We start from the raw sequence: 14,071 nt of genomic DNA on the forward strand, positions 1-14,071 counted from the left end.
TTGAAGCAGACTCCCTCTACCAGCGCTGGTGACAATGCTCTAAGGATTACATGCATCCCCTCCCCATGTAAGAAAGTGAACAGTTTAACCTAATTAAGTCCCCGATGGTTTCCCCTCCATGTTCGCCTTCTTACACTTCTCTTGAGTCTTGTCAAATTTTCTGTTCAGTCTTTTTAATCAAGAATGCTTGGAAGTCCTCTGTTTCATTAAATGCCCCTTGCCCCCCTCCCCAGAGGATCATAGTTAGTTTTGCCGGGTGAGTGATGCTTGATGTAATCCTAGTTACTTTGCTTTCCAGAATATCAGAATATCAGGAAAGCATTCTGCAAGCCCTAGAGTGCTATGTAAATGCTAGTTGTCCTTGTTATTATCACTATTGCTCAAGGTAAAATGATCCATAAGATGAAGCATTGTATAGTGGAATACAGAACCAGTCTCCAGTCTCCGTCACTTGCCACACACACAGAAGTGTAACATTGGCCTCAATTCTAGCATAGGTGTTGGTCTAAGGTGGCCAGAGAGGCCTTCGGGCTGGGGAAGTTACACTGGATCTACATTCCCTTTCCAGGAACAATGCAGGGTTGACTCGATCACGGCTCCAGGGCTAGAAAGGAGGGAGGGGCTGGCACAGGGTAGCTGGGATGCCCAGCCCTCTGTGCTCCCTGCCTCGATGAATTGGAGAGGGGTGAGGACTGAGGCAGGGAGATCAGTCAGAAGCTGGGTGAGAGGAGGTGTGGGTCTGAACAGGAGGCAGGGTTAGAAGTGGGGGACAATCCCTAGAACTTGGTGACTGGTTTGGATTTGGGGCCAGAAAGGGGATCACTGAGTTGGAAGGCGCCTTAACCACCCATTGGTCCAACAGCTTCATTTCACAGATGAGGCACTGAGGCCCAGAGAGGCTGAGTAACTTGGTCGAGGTCATGCAGGTGATAAGCAGCCAAGGCAGAATTTGAACCCGGGTCTGTGGAGTGTGCCGGGCCACGTCCAGAAGAGCCAAAGATGATTCTGGGGTTCTGAGTCTGGGGGCACGGGGCCACCCTCCCAAGACACGGAGATGTCAGACAGAATGGTTTAACTACGCGTAAGGACAGAGCTCCTTTCAGGCTCGCCTGGACCAGCCTCTCCAGCATCTGAAGGGGACATGGCCAGGCAGGTGGCCATGACAGTGATCCGGCCCGAGCTCAGCAGCTGTCTCTCAGTGTGGCTTCCTCGGCCTCCTCGTGGATTACATGGAGATAGGAAGAGACTTAGGTCTGCAAAGCTGAGGAGCCTGAACCCCCAGAACTGTTTGGTACTTACAAGGCAAATAACCTCCCCGCAGTGTACAGCCTGACCTTCAGAGATGGAATGGGAAGTACGCGGCATAATCAATCCCCAAGAGCTGGGGGAGGTCTGACTGAGGTGCTTCAGCTGGGATCCAGGAAGGGGGCTCCAAAGCAGAGGCTGAGCCCCAAGACACTGGCTGCCAGCCAGGGATGAGGCCGCTTCTGGTTGTAAAGAGCTTGGCAGCCAGGCCTGAGAATCTCCTGAGAGGAATGAGTCTGGGGGCTGCAGGCAAGGGGCTTACCTTCTTCTAAAAGCAGACCTACAAGGTTTCTGCTAAGAGCACAGGGCAGTGCAACCTCACCCTCTCTTGCATGGGAGAGAGATAGCTGAGAATCATGAGACCAGAGGCAGCAGAGATTACAGCCACTCAGTGTCTACAGCACAGAGGAGCAGGGACCCTATAAGACTGTTAGCTCCCCAAATCAGTGAGCAGAGGAGGCTAGGAAGGGATGAGCAAGCCTGGTGGGAGAGACCCTGTGGCATTGCTTTGCAGCATTGGCGTAGAGGGGTGCTGCCCCTCTGTATGTGTGTGTGTGTGTGTGTGTGTGTGTGTGTGTGGTGTGTGCACGCGCACCTCTCCATGTACACTTCCTAGGTTGGACCACTTTCCCCCCAGTGCTGTCCATCTTTGTGGGAAAGTTTGTTGCAACTTTTTTTTTTGTATTGTTTCATTAATGCCTTTCTTCTGAACTCTCTGAGTCTTCCAGGTGACTTTGAAAGGTAAACACCATCAGTAGGGGCTCATGAGCTAGGCCTTTAAGAGATGTGGATCCAAGAAGTGCCATGAAACTGGGGTAACTATTTACTGGGGAACTGGCCCTGCCGCTTCAGGGGTGTTCGCAGGCGCTACAAGTATTTCAGAAGAGGGAACATGCCTTGCTTGGGGAAAGCCAGGAACTTTGCTCCTCTGACTCTGAGCCCAGAGTTCTTCACATCACATGCGGCTCTCTCTGAGCTTAGAAGAACAGGCTCCAGTGGCATATTTCTGTAGTTCTCTGATGCTTGTAAAGGGCTTTCCCGTAATCATTCCAATTTCACAGAGGGGGAAATTGAGGAAATTGAATGTTGCTGAAGGTCACACAGGAACTAAGGGGCCAAGCTGAAAACTGACCCCAGGTTAGCTGGTTGCAAATGCACTGCTCTTTCTAACTCACTGCCCTTCCTCCCCAAGATGGGGCCTTTTCTAGCTTTGCTAGGCTACCTTCCCTCTCCAGCTTAGCACTATCACAACTCCAGTGTCAACCAGAGGTAACCAGGTTACAAAATGACCAAGTCAGAGAAAGCAGTAAGAACAAGGCCATGGGGCTCCTCCCTGGCCAGCCAAGTCTGGCCCCAGCGGACATCGGGTTCCGCCACGGTTGGCTTCAGCATCCTGCGCTGCCCTCCCAGCAAGCCACACAAAGGCAGGCTGAGCCCAGGAAGCAGACGCCGGGGCTCCCCTCCAGCCTTATCAGGCCTCCCAGGCATCCTTCCAGAGTCTGGCCGGGCCAGCTTCAAAGAAGAAGAGAGATGGGCTGTTTTTTCAGAAGGAAGTGTTTACAAACCAAGGCAAGGCAAGCCCAGAAAACAGCTGCCTTTGGCGCCTCTGGATTGGTGAGCAAGCAGAAGCTTCCTTCTCCTCTCACCTCATCTCTTCCCCTGCCCTCCCCTCTCCTCTCCTCTCCTCTCCTCTCCTCTCCTCTCCTCTCCTCTCCCTCTCCCTCCCTTCACTTCTCCTCTCACCTCATCTCTTCTCCTCTTCTCCCCTCTCTTCTCCTCTCCCCTCCCTTCTCTTCTCCTCTCATCTCTTCTCCTCTCCTGCTGTCCTCTCTTCTCTCCTCTCTTCTTCTCTTCCCTTCTCTCCTCTCCTCCCCTCTCCCCTCCCCTATTGTCTTTTCCGCCTTCGCTTCTCTTGTCTTCTCTTCTTTCCGCTCTTTTCCTCTCCTTTTTATCTCCTCCCCTTGCTCCTGAGCTACCGGTTACACAAAGACTTGTCACTTCTTGTTTACTGGCCGTGGGAAGGTAGAAGCTGAGAGCTGGAAGAAGGGGAGGTGTGGATGGGGCATCTTGGACCAACCCCCTTCTCTGCAGGACATCCTCATCACGCCTTTACTTGGAAGGCTCCATTGATCTCTTAGTTTCCTTGCTTGGCTGAAACTGCAGGAGAGACAAACCTAGGCAGGCAGGGGGCCGCTGGACCAGAGACATTTCCATCACACCAATGGCCACCTTGGTATTTTGGGGTTGTGGCCTTCCCCTGTGAGGGCCCTCCCTCCCTCCATGCTGATTGCAGCCCTTCTGTGTCTCTGGAGCTGGAGTCCAGGAGACGCTAAGGCCAGGCTTCCCTGCTATTGCTTTGGAACTAGGCCATGCTGGCTCTTGAATAGCAGGCATGGGCTGCCAGTGGCCTGTACTGGAAGCCTGACAGGACCTGCCAGGGCTGGTTCTAGGCCTGCATTGACCTAGAGAATCTACAGACACACAATGAGACGGCAAAGGAAGAATTGGAACAAGGAGTGACTTAGTAATATCTTAACAGCGTGAGTTCAAGCCTGAGCTCTGGCACCTTCCCCCGGGACCCTGGGGAATCATCTCCCTTACTGAGCCTCCCTAATCTGGGGTTCTATGACTCATCAGAGGAAGCAGCCCCAAATAGAGGTAGATGGGGGCTCAGGGGTAGGCACCCCCAGCCTGGGCCCACAAACCAAAAGAGGCTTACCACATACAACAGGAGCGACCAAGAAGACTCCACAAACCTGAACTCCAAGTGGGCAGCAGCTAGGAAGCCCCGTGGGCATCAGGGTGTCTAGTCACTGGTTACCTGAGGCCCAGAGAAGATGGTGGCAGGAACCTGACAGCAGGTGCTGTACTTAAGGGTTTGAGGAAGCAGCTGTCTTGTCTTTGGGAGGGTTTGTGTTATGTATGTTTGTTGGGGGACAGACCTATTTTCTGTTTTTTGAATTAAATTTTTTTCTAATGAAGATTTGCCTTCTCTCCCTCCTACCTCCTTTCTACTTCCCTCTCCCCTTACTTTTCTTTCTTTTTTTTTGTATTGTTAATTAATTTATTTTTAGTTTTCAGCATTCACTTCCATAAGCTTTTGAGCTTTAAATTTTCTCCCTCCTGTCTCCCTCCCCAAGATGGCACACAATCTGATATAGGTTCTACGTATACATTCCTATCAAACATTTTCACATTAGTTGTGTTGTAAGGAAGAATTAGAACCAACAGGAGGAATCACCAGAAAGAGGAAACAAAACTCAACAGGAGAGAAAAAAAAATAGCAAATTGTCTGCTTCGATCTGCATTCCAACTCCATAGTTCTTTCTTTGAATGTGAACAGCATTTTCCATCATGAGGCCTTTGGAGTTGTCTTAGATCCTTGCATTGCTGAGAAGGGCTAAGTCTATCAAAGTTAGTCATCGAACAACGTAGCTGTTACTGTGTACAACGTTCTCTTGGTTCTGTTCACTTCACTCAGCATCAGTCCATACAAGTCTTTCCAGGTTTTTCTGAAGTCAGCCTGTTCATCATTTCTTATAGCACAACAGTATTCCATTACATTCACATACCACAACTTGCTCAGCCATTCCCCAATGGATGGGCATCCCCTCAATTTCCAAATCTTTGCCACAACAGAAAGAGCTGCTATAAATATTTTTGTACATGAGGGTCCTTCTCCCATTTGTATGATCTCTCTGGGATACAGCCCTAGAAGTGCTATTGTTGGGTCGATCCACTTACTTTTCATCAGTTCATACCAGTCTTCCAAGGTTTCTCTAAAGCCACCTCCTTCATCATTTCTTATAACACACTAGTATTCCATCACAATCACATACCACAACTTGTTCAGCCATTCCCCGACTGATGGGCACCCTCTCAATTTCCAGTTCTTAGCCATCATCAAAAGAGCTGCTATAAAATGTTTGTCATTATGGGCTTCTTTCCTCTTTCTTTGATCTCTTTGGGGTACAGACCATTCTTTGTCAATGGCACCAATCAGACAGGCATGAGGTGGAACCTCAGAGTTGTTTTAATTTGCATTTCTGTAATTACTAGTGATTTAGATAGCTTGGATTTTTTCCTTTGAAAACTACCCGTTAGGGGTAGCTAGGTGGCGCGGTGGATAGAGCACTGGCCCTGAAATCAGGAGGACCTGAGTTCAAATGCAGCCTCAGACCGAACACTTGACACTTACTAGCTGTGTGACCCTGGGGAAGTCACTTAACCCCAACTGCCTAAAAAAAAAAAAAGAAAAAGAAAACTACCTGTTCATATCATTTGACCATTTATCATTTGGAGAATGGCTGTCATTCTAATAAATTTGAATCAATTTCCTATGTATCTTAGCAATTATATATCTATGTATACACACATATATCTTTATCAGGGAAACTTACTACAAATATTTTTCCCCATTTACTTGCTTCTCTTCTAATTTTAGCTACATTGATTTTATTTATGCAAAATCTTTTATATTTTATGTAATCAAATACACAGCCCTGTTTTCCACAGTTGATGTGGCCACTGGGCAGGTAGTGGGGGTGGGAAGGGATGCAGCTATGAAAGTTGTAAGTCACATAAAAAGTGGGGAGAGCAGGAGCAGGAGGGGAAAGAAGGGCATGGAGCAGGAATGTTGGAGGTCACCATCCCAGTCACCTGTTGGTTGTATCAGTGGTGAAGCTAATATGCTTTCTTATTTATTTAAGTGGAATACTTATTTATAAATATTTATTTGTAATACTATTTACAAATTTATTCATTAATTTACACATTTGTAAGATAATTGAAAAAACTAAGTCTTTATTAATAGATATTCCCAACAGAGTTTGATTTCTTTTTTTTAAGAATTAATATTTTATTTTCCTGAATTACATAGAGTTCAATTTCTTAAAGAAATATGGTCTTTCATCAACTGGGGAATGGCTGAGCAAGTTGTGGTATATGAATGTAATGGAATACTATTGTGCTGTAAGAAATGATGAACAGGCTGACTGCAGAAAAACCTGGAAAGACATATGGTCTGATGCTGAGTGAAGTGAGCAGAACCAAGAGGACTTTGTACACAATAACTGCCACGTTATGCAATGACTAAGATTGTTAAACTGAATGTTTCTCAGCATTACAAGGATCTAAGACATTTCCAGAGGCCTCGGGATGGATAATGCTGTTCACATTCAAAGAAAGAACTATGGAATTCGAATCGCTATCACTTATTTTTACCTTCTGTTGAGTTTTGTTTCATCTTTCCGATGGTTCCTCGTATTGGTTTTAATTTTTACTTACAACTTCACTAATGTGAAAATGTAAATGCAAAGCCTATATCAGATTGTGCGCCATCTTGGGGAGGGTGGGGGGAGGAAAAGGGAGAAAAATTTTCAACTCAAAAGCATATGGAAAAAATTTTAAAAATTTAAAAAAAAAACAGAAAAAAAAAGAAATATGGTCTTTCACTCTCCTGGGCCTCAGTTCCCCTAGCTGTGTAGTGTGGCTGTTGGTCTAGAGGATTTCCAACGAATTTCTGCTCTAAGTTCTATGATATAGTGCTTTTGACTGTATAAGGTCATTGGGTCAGATTTGTAATCCCATTTTGTAGATGAGGAAACTGAGGCAAGAGTAGCAAAGTGAATCATTCTGGGCTCCCGAAAGTAGTAAATGTCAGAGGCAGGATTTGAACATCTGACTTTCAGCTCCAAGACCAGTGTTCTTTCCACTGGACCACACTTCCTCACGTTTTGTGGCCCCTCTTTCTTTTCCCTTATTGGAAGCCTTTCCTCCTATTTTGACAGGAGGAAAGGGAGCTGGGCTCGGACTCAAGCCTCTAGCTTGTCTGTTGTGCTGGGAGCCAGGCATTTGTTTTTGTCAGACAAGTAGGTGTCTGACGGACCAAGATGGCACTGGAAACAGGATTCAGAGCCACCTGTTCCCACAGCCCACATATTGGCGCCGGGAGTATTATTTTCATTGTGTTTTGATGTGTCTGTTTTTAATTAAAAACAGTTGGCAGCCTTTGGCTTGCAAGAGAGGCAGTATTGTTGTGAAGAAAGACCATTTCGAATCCAAACATCTGCTCTTGGTATTGGGCTGGGCCTCCAGACTCCAACTTGAGAAGCTCCCATCCCAGGAATGGAAAGAGCTGCGGAGTCTGGTCTTTCCTGGAGACAAGGAGAGGGGCTCCAGGCCACATTTGGAGGAGGCCCAACAGTCTAGCTTTCAGTATGTCAGTCAGTAGGTCCACAGACATTGATTAGGCTCTTACTCCGTGCCAGGCACGGTGCTAAGGGCCAGGAATACAGAAACAAGCAGAAAGAAAGACCAGCTCTGCCCTGGAGGAGCTTAAGGAAAGGGAGGAGCGGGGAGGACCAAGCCATGCTGACATTTTAGTAAATTGGAGAGCAGCCTAGAAACTTGGCTGGCCTGGGTGTCCTGGGAGGAGTGTCCAGTCAGGAGACTTCATTCTCTTCCCTTTTTGGAAAATCAGGAGTCTTGCTGCCCTGCAGCTATGCTGAGGCACCTCTCCCGGGCTTCACCCTTCTAAGATCACTGTCAGTCCCATGTGCCAGGAGCTAAGTCACCTGGGTCAGGCAGCAGGTGACCTCCCATTATCTCCTAGTTTGAGAGAAGATGTCATCTTCTCATCCTTTCTGGTCCATCATTGTCCCTGGCAGAGTAAACAGAAACAGAGTAAGAACTGAGAACAAGTCCCAGAAAAAAAGGATGAAACCGCACAGAGCCAAGCATGTGTCCCAAGCACTCAGTGCCTCTTCTCGGGGTCCCAGCTCTTCAGTACCGTCTAACTGAGCTGGAGCTTTCTTTCTCACATCCATTCTCACTGACCTATCCCCTCCCAGAAGTAGTTTCTCTCCCTGCTTTGAGCTTCCTCTTGTTCTAATGGCACACAAACTAAAAGCTTATTTCTCGGCCCCAAGTGCCTCTTGTGAGCCTGGCTTGTCTTGAGCGTTAGCAGAGTCCCTGACATTGTTCTTAGAGGGCAAGGCTGTGCCTTTGCATTTCTCTGTGGTGCTGGATCTTGTGTACATCATCTGTACTTTTATTTTTTTATAATTTATTGTTTTATTTTTTAATTCATTCTTTTTTTTAAAATCAGAGTTCCAGATTCTCTCCCTTTCTTCTGTCTTCCTTCCGTCACCTATTAAGAAGGCAAGCAATGGGATATCAATTATACATGCAAAACATTTCCATATTATCCATGTTGCAAAAAAAAAAAAGGCAAGAAAAACAAAGTGAACAAATCTGCTGCACTCTGCACTCAGACTCCATCGGTTCTCTGTCTGGAGGCGGAGAGCAGTTTTCATCATGGGTCCTTTGGAACTGTCTCGCATCACTGAATTGAGCAGAGTAGCCAAGTCTTTCCAGGTGATCATCGCTACAATGTTGCTGCTGTCACTGTGCTGTACCTGTCTTTTAACAAATCGAGTTTAGCGGGGGAGCCCCGTGAATAATTCTATTACTCTCTTTGGGCAACACCCTCTTTTTCTTTATGGAATTCTCTTTCCTTGCGCCTTTCCTTGTTTCATTCTTGAAAACAACCCCTTTCCTGATAAGTGGTACGATGGGCCTGAAATTAGGAAGACTTGAGTTCAGATCGAGCCATAGACACTAGCCAAGTGTCTGAGCAAGTTGCTTAACCTTTGTCTGCCTCAGTTTCCCCATAATAACCTACCTCCCAGAGCTGGTGTGATGCTCAAATGAGATTAAATAATTCCTTCCTTCCTTAATTCCTTTTTTCCCTGGACTGGATGACCCTTCCTCTGAGCCCTTTGAAATTTCTCCAAATCTAGGGTGCCTGTTAGCAGATGTCTGGCTTTCCTCTCCTCTGTCACAAACTTTGGGGAGGAAGTGCTTCCTTTCACTCAAAGTCTTGTCATTTCCACCCAGCCATGTCTTCCTGGGTTTCTGGGACTCCCCAGTGGGGAAAATCAGATCCAGGAAGAGAATTTCCCCATTTGCGTCCTCCACCATTAGAGCCCATCAGGGTTTCAAGTGTTTCCTACAGACAGAGAGGTGGCATGGCATGGTAGCTGGAGAGCTGGCCTGTGTCGAGTCCTGTCTCTGACCTAGACTGGCTCTGGGACCGCTCAGTGGTGTGAACCTCACAGAGAAGGAGGTGGGGGGGGCATCAAACCATATGCAAGGATCCCTTTGGGCTGCATATCGACTTAGAAAACCACAGCTTAGCTTTAACTGCATCCTATTGCATTTTTATTTATTTTGTAAAATATTTTCCCATTACATTTTAATCTAGTTCACAGGCACATGTGCCTCATGTTCACTCCCTCCTCTGCTCTAAACCACACAAGAGGGTGCCAGCCTATATTGGTAGAAGGAGTTTGCCCGCCTGAGAGTTCCTTAAATTAGCAAACTCACGAGTCCAGTCCTGAGCCTATTGTCAGATTCCAGGTTTTAATCTATTTTGTATGGACTAGTTAGATAGCTATTATTCAGCCATTTCAGTCTTGTCTGACTCTCTGTGACCCCATCTGGGGTTTTCGTGGTAAAGATACTGGAGTGGTTTCCTTCTCTAGCTCATTCTACAGATGAGGAAACCGAGCCAAACAGGGTTAAATGACTTGCCCAGGGTCACTCAGCTAGGAAGTATCTGAGGCCAGATTTGAACTCAGGTCTTCCTGACTCCAGGTCCGGTACTCTACCTGCTGCTCTACCTAGATGCTTCAATAATTTTGATTCCATGAAATTAAAAAATATTTTGAACAAAAAAAAATCAATGCAGACAAAATTGGAAGGAAAGTAGGAAACAGGGAAAGAAACATTTTTATAGCAAATCTCTCTGATAAAGGCCTCATTTCTCAAATATATAAGGAACTAAGTCACAGTTATAAAAATAAGAGCCATTTTTCCAACTGACAAATAATGTGAACAGGCAGTTTTCAGATGTCAGCAGTCATATGAAAAAATGTTGTGTCCCCAATAAATAGAGAAATACAAATTAAAACAGCTCTGAGATACCACCTTACACCCATCAGATAAGCTAGAATGACACATTCTGGAAAAGACGTAGGATAACCATTAAACTAATGCATTGTTGGTGGACCTGTGAATGGTCCAGTCATTCTGGAGAACAACATGGAGCTATGCTCAAAGGGCTATGGAACTGTGCAGACTTGTGGACCCAGCAATACCACTACTAGATCTATGCCCTAAAGAGATCAAAGAAAGTGGGAAAGGACCCACATGTACAAAAATATTTACAACAGCTTTCTTTGTGGTGGGAAAGAATTGGAAATTGAGGGCATGCCCATCAGTTGGGGAATGGCTGAGCAAGTTGTGGTATATGATTGTGATAGAATGCTACTGTGCTAGGGCCATTGGACCTGGAGCCCGGAAGACATGAGTTCAGATTTAACCTCAGACACTTGTTAGCTGTGTGACCCTGCGCAAGTCACTTAACCCTGTTTGCCTCAGTTTCCTCATCTGTAAAATAAGCTGGAGAAGGACATGGCAGAGAAAGCCCTGATGGGGTCACAAAGAGTCGGGCATGAATGGAATGACTGACACTTGTGCTATAAGAAGTGACGAGCACGATGCTTTCAGGCAAACCTAGAAAGCCTTACATGAATGGATGCAGAGGGAAGTGAGCAGGACCAGGAGAGCAGTGCAGGCCTTGGGCTCTAAGTGGAGGGAAGAATTTGGTTTCTCCACTGAAGAGGCGGGACTGGGGGCAAGGTCAGTGTCCAGCAGAAGAGAGAAAGGGAGCCATACCACAGCCCTTGCTGGATGGGACCCTGGTCGCTGGTGAAGTGAAGGATGGGAGGCCCCAGAGCCCCTCACTCCTCTCCAGAAATCCCAGTGCCATCCTCAGAGGCCATCTTGAACTGGTGAAATTGCTCTTGCCAAAAGCAATGAGTACAGCTCTGACTTAATAAATTCCTCCTGGAAGTCTCTGGGGAGTTTCTTTCCTTTAAAAACAATTCTTATTTATGATTTCCTTAAAGCAAAGATGACTCTCCCACACCCTTTTCTTCTAAGAGCTGGAAATGAAAGTCACTCCCCTCTCCACCCAGGCTCTCCTTCCTCTTCCTCTTCCTCTCCCCTGGACATACTGGATGTCTTCCATTGGGAGCAATGTCCTCAGCAAAGGCGGCTCGGGGCCCCCCAGAGAAGCCTGGGGGAGGGGCAGAGGAGGAGCCCCTGTGCTCACCTAGGTCTGACCCCACCGCACGTCTGCTTGGTCCCTAGTGTGAGGCAACATGAGCGGTACGGGCAGCTGATCCTGGCCAACGCCACGGCTGCGGACACCGGGGAATACAGCTGCTGGCTGCAGGTGTGCACCGGCTACGTGTGCAGAAAGGACGACACCAAGACGGGAGCCACGTACATCTTCTTCACAGGTAAGCCGCAGCTGGCGCCCACGGCTGCTCCGGGCCGTCGTCCCAGCCACGGGCTCTCCCAGGCTCACTCCACCCAGCTCCTTGGCTTCTTGGGGCGGTGCCAAGCAAAGTCGAAGGCCCTGGATGGTGGACCCAGCTGAGGCCACACTGGCCAGCCACAGGGAGGCCACGGGGGACTGCAGCTCCTGGGGATGAGCAGTGAGGGCTTAGGCTCCCATCAGCCTCAGGACTCCCCAGCCAGGCAAAGAAGCCACCCCAGAGATGGGGAAGATGGCAGGGGCCTCAGCCCCAGAGCCGTCCTCACGCTGCGTGATCACTTCATGGGTCACAGATCTGGAGCAAGAAGAGAGCTTAGGGGTCACCTGAGCTGATCACATACACATTTTACAAATGAGGAAACTGAGGCACAGAGAATTGAAGTAACTTGCTTAAGGTAGTAAGTAAAGTCAGAATTTGAACCCAGGCCCTCTGACTCCTTCCACTACCCCCCACCTTCTCACATGAGATAATCATATTACCTTATTTGATCCAGTTAGAGAATTGTGGGGGGGTTTGGGGGGGCACTCCTGCAACTTTATGTCCCTTGAAAAAAGGTAGATTTGACACCCCCACCCCGCCCCACCCTCAGCTGCAGCTCAAGGTCCAGTTGGGGGTTTTAGATGGCCTTTGTGGCTGTGGAATGAGCCCCCAACCTGCTTCCTGTCCCAGAGCTCTGAGAGGCTCAGCCGTGAACAGAGAGAAGCGCTCACAGCCTTGCGAGCAGGGGTGGGGGACTGGCTTTACAGAAGAGGAAACTGAGGCCCAGGGAACTCCAGATAGACCCAAGATGCTAAGGAGACTGGAGACCTGGGAGAGGAGGAGCTGGGCTCACCAGGCTGGAGAAGACTTGGTTGGGGAGGGGGGACATGAGAGGGGCCTCCAAGGCTTTGGAGGTCATAATGTGGAAGAAGGATTTGGCCCCACAGGGGACCCTCCACCTGGTGAAAGTTAACTTTATAATTAAAGTCAAACATTATCTTCCTGATTTGGGGAGGGGAGAGGGAGAACAAGAGAGACAGAGACAGAGAGACAGACAGAGACAGAGCTAGAGAGAGACAGAGACAGAGTGAGGGACAGACTGACAGAAAGAGAGACAGAGAGAGACAGAGGAGAGAGAGGGACAGAGAGAGAGACAGAGACACAGAAAGGAGAGAGAGACAGAGTGAGAGAGAGAGAGAGACAGAGACAGAGACAGAGAAGGGAGAGAGAGAGAAGGGACAGGAGTCAGTGTCCAGATAAAATCCACTTGCTCATGCTTCTGGCCTAGGTCTGTGCTCTGTTTCCCAAACTCCTCCTTTTTCCCATCTCTATCCAAGTTCAGTCCCTCCTCTCGCACATGCATGGCCCGCTGTCCCAGCAGACAGACTGCTGGCCTTGGAGTCAGGCCCATATTATCAGACCCTGTAACTTTATCTCTGCATTTTGCATCATGCATGGGAGTGACTGAGGTAGGCTTTGAACTCGGGTCTTCCTGACTCTAAGGCTGGGGCTCTTTCCCCTAAGCCACCTTGATGTGCACCTGAAAGACCCTCGGACCAGAGAGAAGAGGTAAGTGGGAAAGGAAGGTGATAAAACCCTCAGCCCCTGGTGTCCCTCTGATCAGGTTACATCACTCCTTTGAGCCTCGGTTTCACCACCTGTAAAAAGGGGTAACAATGCCCACCCCACCTCCTCTGCAGGGTCGTTGTGGGCTTCTCAGAGTCCAAAGTGACGACTGTTCCATAACATGCCCAATGGAGGAGCACCAGGCTTGTAGTCCTGCGCCCCATGTTTAAGTCCAGCCGTCCCTCTAGCTCAGCTGGGGGTCCTTTGGCCTAGGAGGTCCCTGCCAGTGAGTCTCGATCCCCTCTTGTACAAAATGAGACCAGCAGCAGTTGTCCTGCTTCCTCCCAGTGAGGTGGGAGGGTTGGAGGAAGGTGGCCACAAACCTCAGGTTTAGACTTTCCTCCCCGTACCTGCACCTGTTGGTGTGTGCAGTGCAGGCTGACTGTGTGCAGTTAACTCCAGGCTGGGTTGTTACTGGGGTGATTTGTAATGAAGTAATTTCTCTACCCTGGCATACCTAGGAGCTCTTGTGAGGTCACCATAGCCAAAGATCTTTGCTTCATCCTTTCCTCACATAGTAGGACCACATCACAAGATCTTTGAGGGCATACGACAACTGGGTGTTTGGCCTAGAGAAGACTGGGGGATGTGGGGGGCAGGGGGGGAGAAGCACAAGCATCTGCAAGCATGGGAAGGATATCAGTCATGTGGAAGAGACAAGACTGGTCCCAGTGGGACAGAACGAGGACCACCAGGGTGAAAGAGCAAAGAAGCAAAACTTGGGCTCGATGGAATGAAGACTTGACCAACGA

General features: G+C 48.2%; 1 protein-coding gene across 1 annotated transcript in view; it reads left to right on the plus strand.

Annotated features, from left to right (window-relative positions):
- The window catches only part of PDGFRL (platelet derived growth factor receptor like), a 34,827-nt gene that overhangs the window by 16,545 nt on the left and 4,211 nt on the right, over positions 1–14,071 (plus strand). Inside the window, 1 exon segment of the mRNA XM_020976777.2 lies at positions 11,524–11,675. Within this exon segment, the coding sequence (XP_020832436.1) occupies positions 11,524–11,675 (152 nt within the window).

The sequence above is a fragment of the Phascolarctos cinereus genome, unplaced genomic scaffold (assembly GCF_003287225.1).
Source record: "Phascolarctos cinereus isolate Bilbo 61053 unplaced genomic scaffold, phaCin_HiC Scaffold_9;HRSCAF=440, whole genome shotgun sequence".
NCBI lineage: Eukaryota > Metazoa > Chordata > Mammalia > Diprotodontia > Phascolarctidae > Phascolarctos > Phascolarctos cinereus.